Genomic DNA, 19,117 nt, shown 5'->3' on the forward strand with positions numbered 1-19,117 from the left:
AACATTTCATACCAACATGCAAAGTTTGTCTAAAAAATACAGTTATATGAATTTCTTTAAACTTCAATTCATTTTAATTCTTACTTTCAAATTCAAACTGAAATTCTTCATCCTGTTTGCTACCTCAATTCAAATTCAAGGAAATTACTTGGAATTCAAAACTCATTCTCAATTCAATTCGATTCTGAATTATGCACAACCTTGGGGCCAGATTCAGAAAAATCATGTTAAGAAAAAAAGTTAAGAATGTTTTTTTTTTAAGATAAATTAATTCGTAAGAAGTTCATAAGAATGTTCCAATGTTCCAATGTGCAATGTGTTCTATTTTCTTAAGAACTACTTACTTTTTGTAAGAAGAAAATGACAAGCGTCTTTGCCAAGACTCATTGATCAACTTATTGAAAAACACTTCAAAGTCTGTTGTTTTCAGATTACGTAATAACCATAGTAAGCATGCACACTATTTTTGTCACTTCAGACTACTTGTGCACAAGGCTTGACATTAACTTTTTTGTTCACCAGCCACTGTGGCTAGTAGTTTTCAGCATTTTCACTGGCCACAATTTTGACACCATACTGCCATATAGATATTTTAATAACACTTTAGTATAGGGAACACATATTCACTATTAACTACGACTTTTTGCTCAGTAAACTCCTAATTTACGGCTTATTAATAGTTAGTAAGTTAGTTGTTAAGTTTAGGTATTGGGTAGGATTAAGAATGTAGAATAAGGTCATGTAGAATAAGGCATTAATATGTGCTTTATAAGTACTAATAAACAGCCAATGTTCTAGTAATGTGCATGCTAATAAGCAACTAGTTAAAAGACCCTAGAATAAAGTGTTACCGATATTTTTAATATTATCTCATCTCTGTCACTTTAAGACCTGACGCACGGATCCATTATACTGTTACACATGCTTTTTCTTAACTGTTAATGTTCACTTAAAAAATAACTATGTTAACGTGAATACTCACCAAGACCGGTATTTTGACATTATTTTGTGTGTATTTGACTGTTTAAGCTCAATAAGCAGCGAAAAAGAATTCAATTTAGTACTGAGAGGTGGCCGCGAGAATCTGCGAGAACGAGTAAAATTATGCGCAATATGCACAATCCCACACCGAAATTCAAGCCCTGTAACACAAACAATATTTATCTTGAGCAAATGAAATGAGTGAGTGAGGGGAGGCGGGTTTGTGTGTCAACTTGCTGTGGAAGAGATGAGAGAGCGAGGAAGCGCAGCTGGTATCGTGCATCTGCGGAAAATGAGTATTGGAAGTGTTTTAGATTTCAATAATCGATATTTTTGACAACACTACATTGCACTTAGAATATTATTTCAGATGCCTTTTTAAAATATTACAATTGCTGCTGAAATCCACCCGCAGGTGTTAATGTCAAGCCCTGCTTGTGCACATAAATAGCAATATGTATTATACGTATCTAGCGTTATGTTGTAATTTTAATATTTGAAACTACCCAATAAATTCAAATCTATCTATCTATCTATTTCTATCTACTTAAACACACACACACACACACACAACATATATGTATATATATATATATATATATATATATATAAACTGTATTCTGAAGTTATAAAATAAGAAGTTAAAATAGAAGTTAAGAAGTATTTTATTATTAAGAATGTGAATTCGGCCCCGGGCACACACACACACTTTTCTCAAAATAAGTAGAAGGAACTGGCAAAGGACAGTTTGCACACCACATAGTAATAAATGCAGGCTAACAAATATACATGAAATTGTTTGTTTGGGATGTACAAAAGCATATATTCTTTGAAAACAACAGGCTAACAAAAGCTAAGCAGAAAAGTATGACACTGTGAACATCAGGCACTAATCATAGTGGCATTCACAGATACCACTAGAATAAGTAACATATCACTTTTATGGGCCATGTTCCCCTGCCATTAACGGCTAGAGAAAAAGACGAGGCCATATGAGCACAACCTTGAAATGAAACGCCTGCCGTGGTTAATCATATTCGGCTGTAAATTAGCTTTAATAATACATTGACTAGCGCATTTTCCACACACACCACTTTAAATACTTAGCATGATGCACGCATTGCCTACAAGTGCAGGGCCCAAAAAGAGATGCAAACTAGTTTAATCAAATAGGGCTAAGACTGGGTCAGTACATTTCCCTTATAGATTTGGATAGAGGGTCAGAGACACTTTTAGGTGTCCGCTAGTGGATTTGCATGAATGTAAATTTACTCTTCTGGGTCGCAGGATAGTATAAATAGCCCCGAGTTCCTCAAGATGTCTATTCTAAACAGCAGTTATTCAGAACAACTGCTGCAATGGTGAAATTAAAGGGGGATTGCAGGGGGAAAGTTCCTCTTGCCACAACAAAGGAAGGAAATCCCACTTAGATTTGTACTTCTCTCTTTTCTTCTACCTTCAGCGGGTGTATCAGAGAACAAACAGTGCCTGAAGCTGGTAGCCACCTGCAATGTATTCCCCCACCCCACCCCCATTAAAGTCCTTCACAGAAATCAGAATTTAATAAATCACCCCGGAGTCTGACAGAGTTTATCTCAAGGGGTCGCTTTGACTCGGGAGGAGCCGCTAGACAGACAAAGCCTAGGCCGATAAGATGTGAAATTAAATACAGTTAGCAGTTTGAAACAAAGGACGGAATGTGTCACGAGCCGCAACATAACCACCAAAAAGCTTATTGCTAAAGAAATGGCAGAGACAGGAGGTGATTCATTTCAGTTTGCACACATTTAACCTCATTTGCATGCTTACTGTCAACATATCTCACTTCCACTGATATGTTCAAGAGCTTTCATTAAGGCCTGAAGTTGACATCCTTTTTATTGAGGCATGGCATATAAATCATGGCCGTCGCACACCTGCACATCTTGATCAGAGATCTTGCTCTATCATGTTATGCTTCCTTTTAAACACATGGCAGGTATGACACCAGTCATCACTTAAGGTAAGGAGAGAGTTATGGGAGCACGGTTTATCTCTGTGTGCACAGATATCCTCACTTAGCATGTTGAAATACAGATTATTTACTTTGACAAATACACTACGTTTATTTATAGAGCATTAACAGAGACCCAGTTAAAAGTGAAGGTTTTAATTTCTGAGCAACTAGCATCATCAAAAGGAATTACAAAAATAATCAATGTTTTCAAATAGGTTTTCCGAAATCTGCCATTGGTTGAACAAACCGTTAGTCCTGCCCCCAAACTCACTCGTTGCTATGTTGACTGGTCGAGACGTTCAAAACAAATAAGACAAACGTTTACACTTTTTGGAGCAGTCAACCAAACTTTTGGAGCAACTATAAATGGCTTACTCAATAATACTTAAGTATACTTGACTTATGGTGTTTTCACACCTGGATCGTTGAGCGTTTATTTCAGAACCTGCTGCGTTTTTCTCCCTTAGTTCGGTTCATTTAGATGTATGAACACAGCAATCGTGCTGGGATCCTCACCAAAACAATTGCTCTGAGATCACGAGTTGGTTTCGGCCTGAGTGAAAATGAACTCTGGAGCAGTTCGATTTTTTTTTTTAATTATACTTTAGATAACAATTTTCACTAGATTTTTCTGATCAATTATCATGGACCTAATATAATAGAGAATCTGATTAGAAGCAGCACACCAGGGTTTAAAACTAGGATTTAAAGTTGCTCTATTGCATCCAGTGACCACAGAAATTTCCTGCACTGTAAAAAAAAAATCCCCGTAAAAAATACGGTAACGTTTTAGGTTTTAAGGGACAGCACTTAGTTTACTGTCTATTTTACAGTTCAAAACCATATAATTTAAAGGTTTATATTGTAATAATTACGGTACATAACTGTTTATTTTACACACTATAAAAAAATTCAGTTAAATCTACGGTAAAAAAAACGTATTTCATTAACTGATATAATGTTAATTTACCTGTTGAACCTATTGAAATATTAATATCTGTTTTGTACCTTTGTAATACACTGACAACCACCAAACACAGTGGTAATGAGAGTCACATGATGAACCAAAGTTCATCATAAGTAGCTTTTCCACAAGCTGAGAAGGACAATACTAATATATAGAAGGTGCACACAGTGTCATTCACACAAACACCATCATGGTAACACACATGAAATTTTAAAAATGCAATAAACATTAATTTAACAACATTAGATGTAACATAAAACCCTAATGTACATAACTAATTAGAAAAACTAAGAAGAAACAGAGTTACAGAGTTCAATGAAAATACTTGAATGTGAATTGTCACGCAGGGAATTGTGAGAATATAAAATTAACGGTTTTTCACTGTAAAATATACAATGACTTGTTGTTTTTCACTTCCAAAAACTGTAAATTTAACGGTATTTTACCGTAAAATTACATTAAATGTACCATTAGAGATCTGTTACAGTTATTCACCATATATAGTACGGAAACTTTCTGTAAACCAATTAACTGTTTTTCACCGTTAAAATCAAGGTCATTTTTTACAGTGTGACCATTTTCGGTTCACATGGTTTGGATCCTTCAAATGGTCCTTAACATGATTAATGTCAAAATAACAGACTTGCACTAACTGTCCAAATAGCAAAACTTATGCTTGATGTCTATAACTAATAAATTACCAAATGTCAGCCAATACTGTATTGGCCTTGGGAATATACTGTATTGGTAGACCACTAATTGTCTGAGCATTTTAATCTGGGATATACGAATTTAAACAATGGCATGGTATGTTTTACCTTTAAGTTACAGAGGTTAAAAACAGGAAAAAGAAAGTTACAACAAGACAACTGTAGGGCACATTACATGTCAACTAGTGTCCACAGCTAGCATACTAATGGTGTGTTGGTGTGCTAGCAACATACGCCTACTCTAATGAAAGAGGTGAGTTTGAGATTTTCAATGAGCACTTTGGCCCTGTCTTTTATTAATAACACTCTAGGGTCCAGGAGGCCACGAGCAAAATGGTGGGAACGGGCTGACCCGCATGCCACGCCTAATCTGTCCCGGTTCGGTCCGCGCCACCGACAGCCTCGCTCGCTATCTTTTTCTCAAACTGATGCCTTCCTGCTGGGACGGCGTGGCTGGAGAGCTGTCAACGTGCTGCCCTTTCTGGGGCTCTGCGCTATCTCTGCCTGCACCAGTCCACTGTGGCCTGTTGAAAAGAGCTGTCATAGCCTCGCAAGTCTCTGACATTCCTATTGGCTTGACCCTGACCCTTTGAGAAACGCACCTTTAATTATCCTGTCTCAAATCTCCTTCCATGGCAAAACGAATATACATATTATAGCCGTGAGCATGTGTGCTATTCTTTTAAAGTACGCATTTGAGGGCCCCACTCAAAGCTGTGCAACTCTTGGAATAATATTAGACTATTTGGAATGTGACTGTGAGACAAGCAAGAGACACAGCTGCAGAAGAGGTTCTTTTATCAAGGGAAAATTACATAATGCCCCAACAACTACGAGCTGTTTCCAGCACTCCAGTACAATACTTGAAGTATAAAAACAGCACAGAAGACATAAATATGATTGTTTTAGCTGCCCTCCCCGGTATCCTCCAATTAAACATGCCTGTCACTGATAGAAGCGTAAAGACACTTTTGATCCATGTAATCAGATCTGTGAGCTTGCTTTTGTCTCACATTCCTTTTATGACATTTGAAAGGTCAAGAGTGAGAGGACATTTGATAACTGCAAAATCCTCATACTCCATTTTACAACCCTTGTATAATCTGTCTTCTCGGAATTGGTAACATAGCATTTTATCTTTGGGAGGAGGGCTAGAGAGAGATTAGAAAAAACTGTGTCTGTTCGCATTTGTTCACCATAAGGTGAAGCTTTAGGAATTCGCTGCACTGAAGACAAAAAGAGGAAAGAATCGGATAGCGCTCTGACCGCAACAAAAGGTCAAGTCGCTACACAGAAATACATGCTTGCTGAAAGAGCCAAACTGCTGTACCATAAATAATGAGTGAGACAAACTGTTTTTTTCCTCTTTTTTTAGGTTTCAGGAAACTGTGCATTGTCAACGCTGCACTTGTAGCACGCCTGGCCCAAATATTTATGCAATATGACACAAACAAGAGTGTGATTTGTTCTGAATACAGATCAAAGACATGACAGCACATTGCATTGTTTTCATTTAGACACAATATTGACAATTCCCAGTCCATTTTTGTTCCGCCAGCGGAAATAATTCAAAACAAAAATGGCGTTACGTGTCTCAGATCAACACAAAACAGTGGCATTCCTATAAAAAAAGTGTTTTTGAATAATGAGTCAATGACTCATGAGGATAGTTCTGTTCCTGAATGAACCAGTGTGTGTTTGAATGAATCAGTTGAGTGAATGATTCAAGAGCTGTGTCTCATTTCAAAGGCTGCATCCTCCGGAGGTCGCATTTGAAGGCTGCATATGCCATCGAGGCGGTCTCATTTAAGAAAAGTAACCATTAGATTGCAAAGTAAGAAAGAAATTACAGTATTTTACACCTTACAGTCAATTTTGTTAATGTTACTTTTCTTAAATAAGACACCAAATTCTTAATGACGTATGAAGCCTGAAAATGCGACCTCCGGAGGACACAGCCTTCGAAATGTGACGCAGCTAATAACTCACTCATGAAGACGACAGTCACTTGTTTCCTGAAAGAATCAATGACCGTGTCAGAATCAGTGCCGCCACCTACTGGCGTGATGATGTAACCTGCAGAAAATCACTAAAATCCCCATCACTAATACACAGACTGACAGTCCATCTGGAACACACAAAAACATATATAAAGATTTATATATAAAGATTTCATAAATATAATTATTACCGAGGTGTGTGTGTGTGTGTGTGTGTGTGTATATATATATATATATATATATATATATATATATATATACACACATATACATATATATTCAGACATTTTTGATATTTTGTTACTAGTGGGTGGAGGACACTATAGTTCATTTATGTAAGTGCGGATAGCAAAATTAATCAGATTTCATAAATATGAAATTAATCAGTTAATCAGATTTCATAAATATAATTATTACCGAGGTGTGTGTGTGTGTGTGTGTATATATATATATATATATATATATATATATATATACACACACATATACATATATATTCAGACATTTTTGATATTTTGTTACTAGTGGGTGGAGGACACTATAGTTCATTTATGTAAGTGAGGATAGCAAAATAAAGTAAACTGTGACATATTATACCCAAAAATTTTACATACATTGGACTACCAGTAAAACTGATAAAAATCTGGAACCAAAAATTATTCAGACACTTTGACCTGACCATGTTTTGCTTAAGTGTTATCTGACATAATTAAGATACATTTCTTCTGACACAGTTTAACTCTGAGATCTTGTCATATTTTATTACCATTTTTTTAACTATAGTGAATAAACTGAATTAATGAATGAAATGTTCAAGGTGTCTGAATAAATTTTGGTTTGACTATATTATATATATATATATATATATATATATATATATATATATATATATATATAAAGCTTTTAATTTAGAGTGAGCGGAATGATAATAATATGAACTTACGAGAAAGGAACTGATGGCCTTTTTCTGTTGTTCCCGTTGTTTTATCAAGGCTTTGCTGCTCTCTGTACACAAAAACTTCCACTGTGCTCTCAGCACTGTGTTCCTTCTCCCTTCTCAACAGGACAGTCTTTCCCATTAAATAAGTCCTATTCCACTTAATGGCAACCTTGGGAGATCTGTATCGCTTGAAAGCACCGGCACTTAACACTTTGTAGTCAGAGAAAACGTTTTTTTGATCTGCTCGTGTCATTTAATCATCCGTATTCTACCGAGCTACTCAGAAACAATTTTGCAGGATATTAACTTCTGGCTAAACCCTGCTTGTGCCATTTGTGGTTCCACTCAACCAATGGTCCCGTGGGGGCCAGAGCCCTCCTCACAGCTGTAATGAGCTTTACTGAGCTGAATAAAACAGTTAATAGAAAGGTAAGATCAAAAATGCATGAATCATGAAATATTAGCCAGATTCCAATGAAAATGGCTCTGGTTAAGTAGACATAGCTGTCTGTAGGGTTGTTGGGCGGCTTCAGTAGTGCAGGAGACAGTTTAGTAGCTTATTGAATGGCTATAGCATACCTCCTCCATGTATAAAGTTACTTAAGTGCTCGCCTGCAGGGAGAACCATGTCAAATCGCATTGAAAATAACTTTGAGGAGCAAATTGAATGTATTAGCTTAAAGGGAGGTGGTGTCTATAGGGACCGCTGACACTTAATACTGAATTATCCTAGACAAAATATATTGAGCAAAAGTAAAGTGATTCACTGTTCTTTCAATTCCCCCCCCCCCCCAAAAAACAGTTTCTGTTGGTGAGAAAACCTACTTATTACTTGGTTGGCATCCACAGAATACACAGACAGGCAGTGGCGTCCCATGAAAACCATTTTTGTTCCATTACAAAAAACTAGGTCATCCTCTCATAATTGTCAATCATGCAATAAATCTTTCTGTGCCGCAAATGAATACTGCACTGGGAATGAAACAAAGCTTATTGGCATGCGATGTCAGCTTGACTTAATTCATTCTCCTTTTCAGCTGAGCCTATTCATATGTGAAGTTTACGGATATCACACTGCCTGTTCCAGAGCGGGATAATAGATGTGGACAGACACATTATGCTGGGAATGTTGTATTAGCACAGCATAAGCTGTCTGAATGGAGACACAGCTCACAACAGAGTTTAAAATGTGAGACCGGATCCACAACTAGAATAAATTATCCTTCTTTAAGACACTTTAGAAGAATATTCTCTCTCCCGAGCAATGAATGTAAATATGTAAATGTATGTACAAACAGGAACCTCTTCTTCACTGGCTCTGAAATTAAAACAACAAGCAGAACTTTCAAGGGAATCGTTTTCTCTGAATCATCTGTTCATGACATCATGTCTTAAAATAAATCCACAATCAAAATCATTAGAAAAATAATCCTTTCTGATGCAGTATGAGCATGAGATGGGTGAAACTTAAGCGTTTCTTAAAAATAATAGCAGTAATGCAAAAAACAACAAAGAGTATCACAGGAAAGAAAAATCGCAAAAGAGAACCCTTCAAAGTCTCAATAGTTTCTAAATGAGAATAAAAGCAGAAATAGAAATAGAGATTTTTCTTCTCGAAAAATACCCCATTAATCTCATAAGCATCTCCTCTTGTGTTTTAGAAGAAAAAAACAACAACAACAATATCTCAAACTTTGTAGTAAAAAGTCAGAGATTTCGGTAACACTTTAGTTTTGTTTATAGGGAACAATTCTCAACTAGTTGCTTATTAGTTTGCATACTGGCTGTTTATTAGTGCTTATAAAGCACATATTAATGCCTTATTCTGCATGACCATATTCTACATCCCTAAATCTTACCCCATACCTGAACTTTACAACTACAACAACTACCTTACTAACTATTAATAAGCAGTAAATTCAGAGTTTATTGAAGCAAAGGTCATAGTTAAAGGGTTAGTTCACCCAAAAATGAAAATAATGTCATTTATTACTTACCCTCATGTTGTTCTACACCCATAAGACCTTCGTTCATCTTCAAAACACAAATTAAGATATTTTTGATGAAATCTGATGGCTCAATGAGGCCTCCATTGCCACCAATGTCACCAAACCTCTCAAGATCCAAAAAAAGTCATGTTATTTGTTATTTTGGCACACAAAAAGTATTCTCGTCGCTTTATAATATTAAGGTAGAACCACTGTACTCACATGAGCTGTTTTAAATATGTTTTGAGTACCTTTCTGGATCTTGAGAGGTTTGGTGACATTGCTGGAAATAGAGGCCTCACTGAGCCATTGGATTTCATCAAAAATATCTTAATTTGTGTTCCGAAGATGAACAAAGGTCTTACGGGTGTAGAACGACATGAGGGTGAGTATTTTTGGGTGAACTAACCCTTTAACTATGACTTTTGCTTCAATAAACTCTGAATTTACTGCTTATTAATAGTTAGTAAGGTAGTTGTTGTAGTTGTTACGTTCAGGTATGGGGTAAGTAATAAATGACATAATTTTCATTTTTTGGTGAACTAACCCTTTAATTGTGAATATGTGTTCCCCATACCAAAGTGTTACAGAGATTTTAGTATTAACATTTTCCATCAGATTCTTACAAATGATCTATTTCTCAAACCTGGGAAAAAAAAATAAATAAATAAATAAATTGTATGAGACGGTCACATTGTACAAAAACAACCCCTTACCCAAATCCTAAAACCAACTATGACTATAATATGAAAACATTTAAAAGTATACTACAATTTTGTACAACATAAGTTGTACAATGATGTCATGCGATTTCACCATCTCATACAAATTATTACGAGTGATTATGAGAGTCTGTTTGTGCTTCTGAGAATGTAACTGTGTCTGGTATCTTTCCATCACACAAAGGCTTGAACACAATATCTGCATCTGCTACAGCTCTGGGCTCACCATTTACCTTCTCCTGCCAGGTGTCTTCAGTTTACAAATATCTGATTGGACAGACGGGAAATGCAGTGGTACGCCTCCAGCAGACGCGTTTGGTGTCATGTCTCTCTGGAGCAAACTGTCAGTCTTTAAGAAGTGAGTAATAATAGCCGGGCACCACAGCCACTTGCTATGGAAAAAACACTTTCTTTTTTAAAGCGAGAAGCTGACATTTGAGTCTGCAGGAGAAACTCAAGCGGAGCATCACAGAAAGAGTTATCAGAATGCCTGTCTCACTGGACTTAGACAACAGCAATGTGAGAAGCTCTGGATTGCTTTCAAAGGAACAACACCTTTGTTTGCTGATAATAAAATACAGTACAGCCCATGGAGGGTTTCGGATGGTTGGTTTAGGGATCTGTTGTTGGGGATATGCATACTTTGTACTACAGTTATTAGAAGAAATATTTCCATTTGTTTTAAATTGTCTGCATTGCAAGTTGGGATGTTTGCCCTGCAGAGAGTTGTGTGCTATGCGATGCTTATTCACGTTGGCCTTCAGTTGGAATACCATGATCGAGCTGCAAGGTCTCCTAACTGATTGCTTTGATTTCATAAAGAGGCTACAAGAGCCGCATTTTAGAATGTTTCATATATTCAAACGCAGGAGTAAACTGAACACAGTCATGCATATTTTGAGGAATATAATCAAAACTTTTGACGCTTACATCTTTACATTAATGCAATGGATTAATTAAAATAAATAAAAGCTACTGAATAAAAAATAAAATAAAGATTCTTCCTCAAAAAAAGTAATACGCTCTATCTACTCAATAAAATTGCGGCAACAGATTACAAGCAATATTATTAATTAAATTCAACATATAAGTATTGAGTTCGAATTAATCAAATTAATTCCTTAAAAGTCAACCATTAAAATGTGTAAAATTAGCAAGCACCATTACAAAAACCACAAACCGACATAAAAAGCAAAGAGCGAAACTGGCCAACTAAATGACACACTGATCACCATAATGGTAACCAAACATTTTCAATAAAATCAACATCAACATCTAAACCTCTATTAATTCATGTGTTTCTCTTTCCTTCAGTGATTCTGCTTGCTATCATCAGGTGTCTTCAGTGTTGGCAATAAAAAATAAAGAGTTCTTAATTCATCTTTGACGTCTGTCTGTTATTCAGATATTTTTGTTTAAATTTTACTTAAATTTTACTCGTTTTAAATGGTTGACATTTAAGGAATTAATTTGATTAATTCTAACCCAATTCTATTTGTTGAATTTAATTAATAATATTGCTTGTAATATGTTGCCAAAATTTTATGGAGTAGATTAGCGTATTAGAAGAGTATTGGAAGTAAAAGAGTAGCGTATTACTTTTTACAGTGTGGCGAGAATGAGATACAAACACATCAACAACTGCATCAATTTGGGCAACATATGGGGATCCTCAGCGGCAACGAGCACTGAAATTTGGCTTTTCTATTATGATTCAATTGTGCTAAATTGACTTGATAGGCTTCTGTGCGGTCCGTGAGGATTTTAGCTTCATAAGAGATGCCTGGAGTCTCAGCTTTGTCAAAGGCCCATCATGCTTTGAGCTCTGATAGAGTTCCATTCTACTCTCGAGTGTCATTAGCTGTGGGCCAGGTAAAGATTAGATAACAATCAGAACTTTATGAGATACCTTTAGAGGTGTTAGGAGTCTTTTGTCGCAGTGCTAAAAGAAGAATGTAGATTAAAAAAACATATTTTCTTTCATTATCTAACTGAGTGGGGACTCTTCAGTTGTTTTGGCAGCACAGAAAAAAAATGTATTTTTAAGGAGCAAAAAACTCTTAACATGCCATGTTAAGCATATTTCATGGAGTATTCATAAATTACTAAATATTTAATTTATGGTGGAATTCTGAAAGCAGTTTTATCAAAGGTACTTTAATAATATAATTCATTTTTGCAGGAGAGCTTGAAGTGAATTGAATTGAGAGCTCTATTTATTTTGTCCTAGGAAAAGTGTCTCCAGCACTCCAGAGCTCTTTGTTTTTCTTTAATGGAGTTATGGTGCTCTCATTGCGCTGTAAAGTGCCGCTTGTTCTGACCTAAATGAAAACAGCCTCGAGACCTCAGCAGTCACCTGTCCTTCACCGCAGTCGCGCCAAAACCTGCTGACGGCATCTCCAAGCTTCCCCGCACCTCATTGATGCTGTTTATGACAGCGGTTCAAACTTAAAAATCCAGATTTTGCTGTCTTCTTTCAAAACCACAGAGCTCATAAAACATCCATCATGACATTCCTCCATTTTATAACAGAGTAAATATCACTCTTACAGGGTAGATTTCCCATCATTCACTTTTATCACAGTAGAGTGGAACAAGAAGAGGCCATTAAGTTCAAACAACGTAGATATTTCCGTGATAACATGAAAAAGTTTATATAGGAGGAGATTTATCATTTGATATGATCTTGAAGATGAGGGGGAAAAAAACAAGAAGAGGAAATTTCTGGAATCCCATTTGAGATTGATTCCCTGAAGTATTCTTCTTCTTTTTTTTTTCTTTTTTTTTCTCATGTCAGCTTCAACACGAAAATGAAGCCAGGGAAAATTAACTCCTGATATGGCTACGCTGAATTAGACGGTGAAAAAAAAAAACACTTTTTAAGGATTCCGGCCTTGTCATTTTCAATTTTCTGCTCTTTGGACATGCTTGTATTCAGATTCCCGAACATCCACTCGGCATATCAATCCTAATTAGACAATCTGGGTCCGCGAAGGATGAGAGCCGAGTTATTTGCATAATTTAATCATAAATACTCAGCGATACATATTTCCGAATGCATTTGTACAATCATCTTTCTATCCTTAGGGCAAAAGTATTAATATGATTAGGCAATAATTCTTTAAAAAAGAAGGAAAATAGGAAACCAGAAAGTGCACTCTCTTTTTAAACTCCAGCTTTGGGCTATATGAAAAATTAATTAATTTCTGGGGAAAATCAATTTCTTTATGTGACCATATTAGCCAGAGCCGAGCTAAGGCCCGGAATCGCTCTCCAATCAAGAAATCTCATCTGCTCCCTCTAACTTGTGTCAGTAGTGGTTAGCATCCCTGTGTGAGCGTCAACGGTCTGCGCACTGCTTCCTAAATATGCTGTAATGTGGAAGGGATGGTGGCTAAAGACATGCCAGGGCTCTGAGTCAGAGAGCTCATAATGCATTACTTTTTCCACCAGCGATCTGCCTCAGGTGTGACTACGGTGGCTAGTGTCACTGTCCTGTCTCATTTCATACATCTGGTGGTCAGAAATTAGGAAACCTGCAGATGATTTGACACACTTACACTTGCTTGTTTGATTTGAGACTGGCTGATGACTCACGCCATCACTCACGGTCACCTGTTCTAAAAATCATGAACGTCCGCTATTTGCGCAATTAGCTTTTGCGTGTTTGACCAACTCATTTTTTTATCTAAAGGGGAAGCTTTCACAAAAAATTAATTTTGTCATTTTTTTACTCAACCCTGTATGACTTTCTTTCTTCTGCGGAACACAAAAGAAGACTTTTTGAAAAATAATGAAAGTCAAAGGGATTCAATCAGTGTTGTTTTGGATGCCATTGACTTTCATTGAATGACACAAACACACAGATAGACTGATGACAGATTTAAATTTTTGGGTGAACTATCCCTTTAATATGGAGGTCAAATGTCACGAACAAATTTCTGTTATTGAAATGTAAAAGTGTGTGCAAATATGAGGGCTTGAACAGAGTAATTCAAAAAATATTATGTTTATTTTCCTAGAACTGTTTCAAATGACCTCAATTGAATACAGAGGTATCAAATTGCTTTTATCAGTGTCACGTTCATAAACTCTTCTACTGTCTCCTCTCGCATTGACGACGAATGCCAAGTGCACAGTTAATTTGAACACACGTGGCTAATCCCATCAAGGAAAGCTCCAATGACTCACGGCGACGGAAAAAACAAAAATCAGATTGTTTATCTGCTTCATTTTCAATTCATCAGTGCTGATCGCAAGTGAGGAATATGGAATCATATGTATGATTTGTAAGAAAGTGCTACAATGAATCTGTGATTTTAACAAGCCTTTTAACATGCATCCCCCCGCACCCCCTCCCCCCCACACACACATCCCCCCTCAACTCTTTCATCCTAATCAGCATCTGTCTCTCTGTTTTTTGAAGTTATTATCGCCTCAGCTCCCTCTTGGATGTGGTTGCTGGGTGACGGGTATCTTAGCACCCACTCTGACTGGGAATGATTTGAATTCGATCCAAAGATTTCCCATGAGTACCTGTAAACACATCCGTGCCTTGTCGAAAACAAATATATCAGAAGAGCACTGCAAAGAGAGTGAGAGAGGGGAAAAAAAAGAGCGATAAAATCTGCCACTGTGTGTTAAGACGCACCCCTGAGTGCTAAACAAAATAATGACGCTCCTCTGTAAATATGCCAGTCTGTGTTGTACACAAACAAAAATATTTTGTCAAAAGTGATGCTCTTGTGATTGAATTATAAATGTAAAAATCGAACAAAATTTAATTTAAAACATAATTAATTAAATTAACACAAACTTAGGACATCTTTATTCATTTAAATTTAATTAAACAATTTTTTTTTTTTTTTTTTTAAAAGTCTAAAATATGCAAGTGCATTCAGAGATATCCATTTAACCTTCCATTGTTGACAACAACTGTCAATTAACCGCCTGGGCCGTACGCAGCCTGACAAACCCTCCGACGTAACAGCTGTCTCAGCACTCACCTCCAGCCCAACCGCCCTGATGTTTCAATAACCTTTCCTTAAGAGTTCAAATGTCACCAGGCGGCAAGAACCGCATCGTCCCACACGGACAAAATGGAAAGGAAAACAAGTAGCTGAAGTATTGCTTCTCACGGGGCAGACTCATAACTCCTATGAAAGCAGAGAGATTACAGCCCCGTATCTGTTCGGCGGCAGAAGGTGCGCATTAATCTGGGCCGAGGGTCCCCGGGAGAATGAGGGGGGGAGCCGGAGGAACACGTCCTCATGCGGAAGGGAGAACGGGGCGAGTCTGACTCCGCTTCATGGGGAATTCTTTTAACGTGAGCAGACAAAGATGTAAGGCCGCTGTTATCCCGTAGAAAAGAGGATTATTAGCACTTCTTCAGCACTCTGGAAGCCGAGCAGCATGCTGGAAAAGTGAGCTCGCTAGTATGCCTTTTTTTTTTATCATGTCTAGTTTTTTGTGTGTGTGTTTATTTGCAAGACAATGGGAATAGGATTGGAACACATCCCAAGCTGGACTCAAACCTGACCTCTTATGCTGTCAGCATATGCACAACCCATTGCACCACTCCTCTGTAAAGTTCTCCTCTACACACCAAAAAAAACATAAACGAAATTATCCTTCTTTAAAATTCAAAATTTGAGCACATAACGGCACCCTGAGTCACGTCCATGCAAGAGTTATGACTTAGCGTGCTGACCTGCCCTGTACAGAGAATCAAAGCAGATGTAGATACATTAAATCCACACTGTAAATAAGAGTCAGTGTGTTTGTGTTCCATCCGAGCAGATACCTTTGTCCATACAAATGATGTAATCCTCCAAATGGGAAGCAGACATGGAGGAGGTGATTGATTTCAGCATAACACCGGCAGTACCAGGTGCTTTCAGAGACAATTACAGGCCCCTCTATGCAGCAGTAATAGGCCAGCACTTTAGCATCATTAAAGCAATGTGTAGCACTGCATTATCCTTTAACCCCATCACTGACCACTCTCTTTCCCAGCCCCGGAGTTCAAACCACACACTCCATCACCTCAGGACCCTGAGACGGGGCCGCACGAGGAGGAGGGGAGCCGGACTGAAAGCACAAGCACAGGCCAAGAAGGAGCTCGCACAGAGAGCATGGGAGAGACTGAGAGCAGACTGCTCCATTAGCACCGCTGATGGACGAACACACACCGCACTTGACATACAGCTAGAGGGAAATATTTACATTGTGCATTTTTAAACAAACATACGTAATAACGGCTTTAAATCAAGTGTACGATAAATTACGCTGATAAAAAATAGTGTTCATCTGCAGCTGTAATTATGACTAGCATTGAGAAGTCCAATATATGTGCATCACAAGAAAAAGAGAAAAAAATATCAATAATAAAATTATTGCATATTATAATTGTATAAAATTTGCAAAAATACATGTAATAATGTGTGATTTAACAAAAGAGTTTTTAATCCGCACTCACACTGAATAAAAGTGGCACTTGTCCAAAACAGAAAATCATATGAGTGTGATTTATGTTATTTTGTATATTTTTTAATGTTATGTTTGTGAGAAATAATATTGTGTTAATATGATAAAAATCACTCTGGACAATCAGATCTAAAAAGACTGATATTAACATTATTTGCAATTTGTCACTTGCTGCCTGATCCACAATATATATATATATATATATATATATTTTTTTTTTTTTTAATTATAAAGTAATTCTCATAAACAAGTTGCAATTTAATTTTCGGTTTTTATAGCACTGAAATTCCTTATTTAAAAACATCTGAAACTGTACAACACTCGGGCTTGAATTGCTGCATGCAAGGGGTTTTATGTTTTCATTTCAGATGAGCTGTCAACACCTTGACATTTTTAAATTAGCTTACTTTTTCTAGTAATTATTGGGCCCATTCACTTGATCACTAAAGGGTGACATTAAAGTTTCAGGGCGAATTATTCACCGATGTTACAAGCAGTAATTGTTTCCTGTGTGAATTTGTACCTTCAAGCACTGTATCACTCCTGCCATTAAGCATACAAGCACTTATTGACTATGATTTGATTTTTCCCCAGAGGAAGAAAAGAATAGAAAGAAATGTCTGCCTATAAATACAACTAAAACATGGGAGAGAGCATCTATTATAATAATTCTGACAAACAAATCTACTCAAATAACAGAAAACCAAATAATATTTTCCTCTTATGCTCAATAGGAGCTCATATTGCTTACAACATGCACAAATGCAAACTTAAAAAAAAAAAAAAAAAAAAAAATCACATTTGTTAGTAGAAAAATATATAACCACAAGAAAAAAGCTTTCATGCTCTATGCATACACTTGTGCATGATTTCCACAAAACATGTTTGAGCCAACTGTCATTTATGAATTATTAATTTTGCTAAATAGTTGAAGAAAAAAGAACACCCTGTATTTTAAAGTACATACACTACAACACTTCAGCAAAATGTTTGCACTTATTTATTATCATTATTATATTCCACTTTCTACCATTGCAAAAAGTTGAATTATTTACTTTATAGTATTCTAGAATTAGTCGCACATTGTTCTATATTTTTATTATAATTATTTTAATGATATGATATGCACATTTGGTTTAGCAAAGATCCCTGTATTATCAAGAACTTCTTGAGATTAAAGTTACTGATGTCACAATATAAGTAAATAACAGTACATAAAACTACAAAAATAATAAAAAAGTTCTTGGTTGAACTTAAAACAATTGTAATGTTGCATCCGGCTGTAAAAATCATTTTGGGTTCTAATTGGAACATATATATTTTAAAGTGCAAGTACAAATGTGAAAGTATTTGCAAATGTCCTCCACATTTGTTCCACATATAACTCTAATAATAAGTACATTAGTTGTACTCTTTTTACTTTGTATTGTAAAGTTCACTTCACTTGTTATCTAACTTGTAATCTATTGATTTTCTGAGCACTAAAAGAGTCGCACTTGTTCTGACCTGGCATTAGTGCAGTCGTTGTAGAGGGTCTCGAAGTCTTTTCTGGAGATGAGTTTGCAGCGGTTGACCCCGGGCTGGATGGCCCCCAGTCCGCGCAGGATGCGGACCTGCTCCACGTTACACACCACCGGCGTGATCTCCAGCCGCTTGAGTTTGGTGTAGACGGTGTGCAGACCCCCGACCAGGTGTTTGAGAAACAGGTCAAAAGCCTGAGGCAGGCAGATGAGCTCCTGTCCGTCCACTGTGAAAGAGGCCACCTTGGCGCCCCTAAGCTCCACCATCCGACACTCATTATTCTGCGGGGTGTTTTCAACAGGAGACGGGGTCGAGTACACGGGCTTGCCGGCCAGTGAGATGCTGTTGGTGTTGGTGCTGATCAGATCCGTGCGGAACAGATTCTGGGGCGCTGACTGAGAGGGAGACGCAGAAGTGGCCAAGGGCGAGGATGATGATGCTGCGGTCGCGGAGCATGATGATGATGATGCTGATGATGCTGACGAAGAAGTTGAGATCGGACACGGCTGGACCAAAGACGACGGGGGAATCAGAGCAGCCGGTACGGCCATGGTGTTCTGCACCTATCAAATAAGTTCAGACGGGAAGGAGAGCCAGTATGTAAAAGTAGCGCAAAGAAGAAGAAATCCACCCGAGTGCGCTCCGCCGACGCGCGAATGGATGTGGAGAGGTGCCGTGCTGAAATTAGGGCTCTGAGAAAGATTGAGAGAGAATGACAGGAAGAAAATGAGCAGAAAAGTGTGCCTCTGCTCTGTGGATGAGTTGTTGTTGTCACAAGGTACAGAGAGGGAGGAGCCACTATCAGC

General features: G+C 37.2%; 1 protein-coding gene and 1 long non-coding RNA gene across 13 annotated transcripts in view; one reads left to right on the forward strand and one right to left on the reverse strand.

The window, feature by feature from the left end:
* The window catches only part of dachd (dachshund d), a 181,155-nt gene extending 162,088 nt beyond the window's left edge, over positions 1-19,067 (reverse strand). For all 12 annotated transcript variants that reach the window (XM_051904700.1, XM_051904693.1, XM_051904692.1 and 9 more), the window contains exon 1: positions 18,297-19,067. In XM_051904700.1, coding sequence (XP_051760660.1) covers positions 18,297-18,862 — 566 coding nt within the window. In that variant the 5' untranslated portion in view covers positions 18,863-19,067. The remainder of the gene's footprint in view (positions 1-18,296) is intronic.
* Positions 10,454-16,817, forward strand: LOC127518292 (uncharacterized). Its single transcript, XR_007931525.1, has 2 exons — positions 10,454-10,662; positions 16,320-16,817. It is a non-coding gene; the product is annotated as an uncharacterized LOC127518292 (long non-coding RNA).
* Positions 19,068-19,117: the final 50 nt, after the last annotated feature.

This window comes from Ctenopharyngodon idella, chromosome 9 (assembly GCF_019924925.1).
Source record: "Ctenopharyngodon idella isolate HZGC_01 chromosome 9, HZGC01, whole genome shotgun sequence".
Lineage (NCBI taxonomy): Eukaryota > Metazoa > Chordata > Actinopteri > Cypriniformes > Xenocyprididae > Ctenopharyngodon > Ctenopharyngodon idella.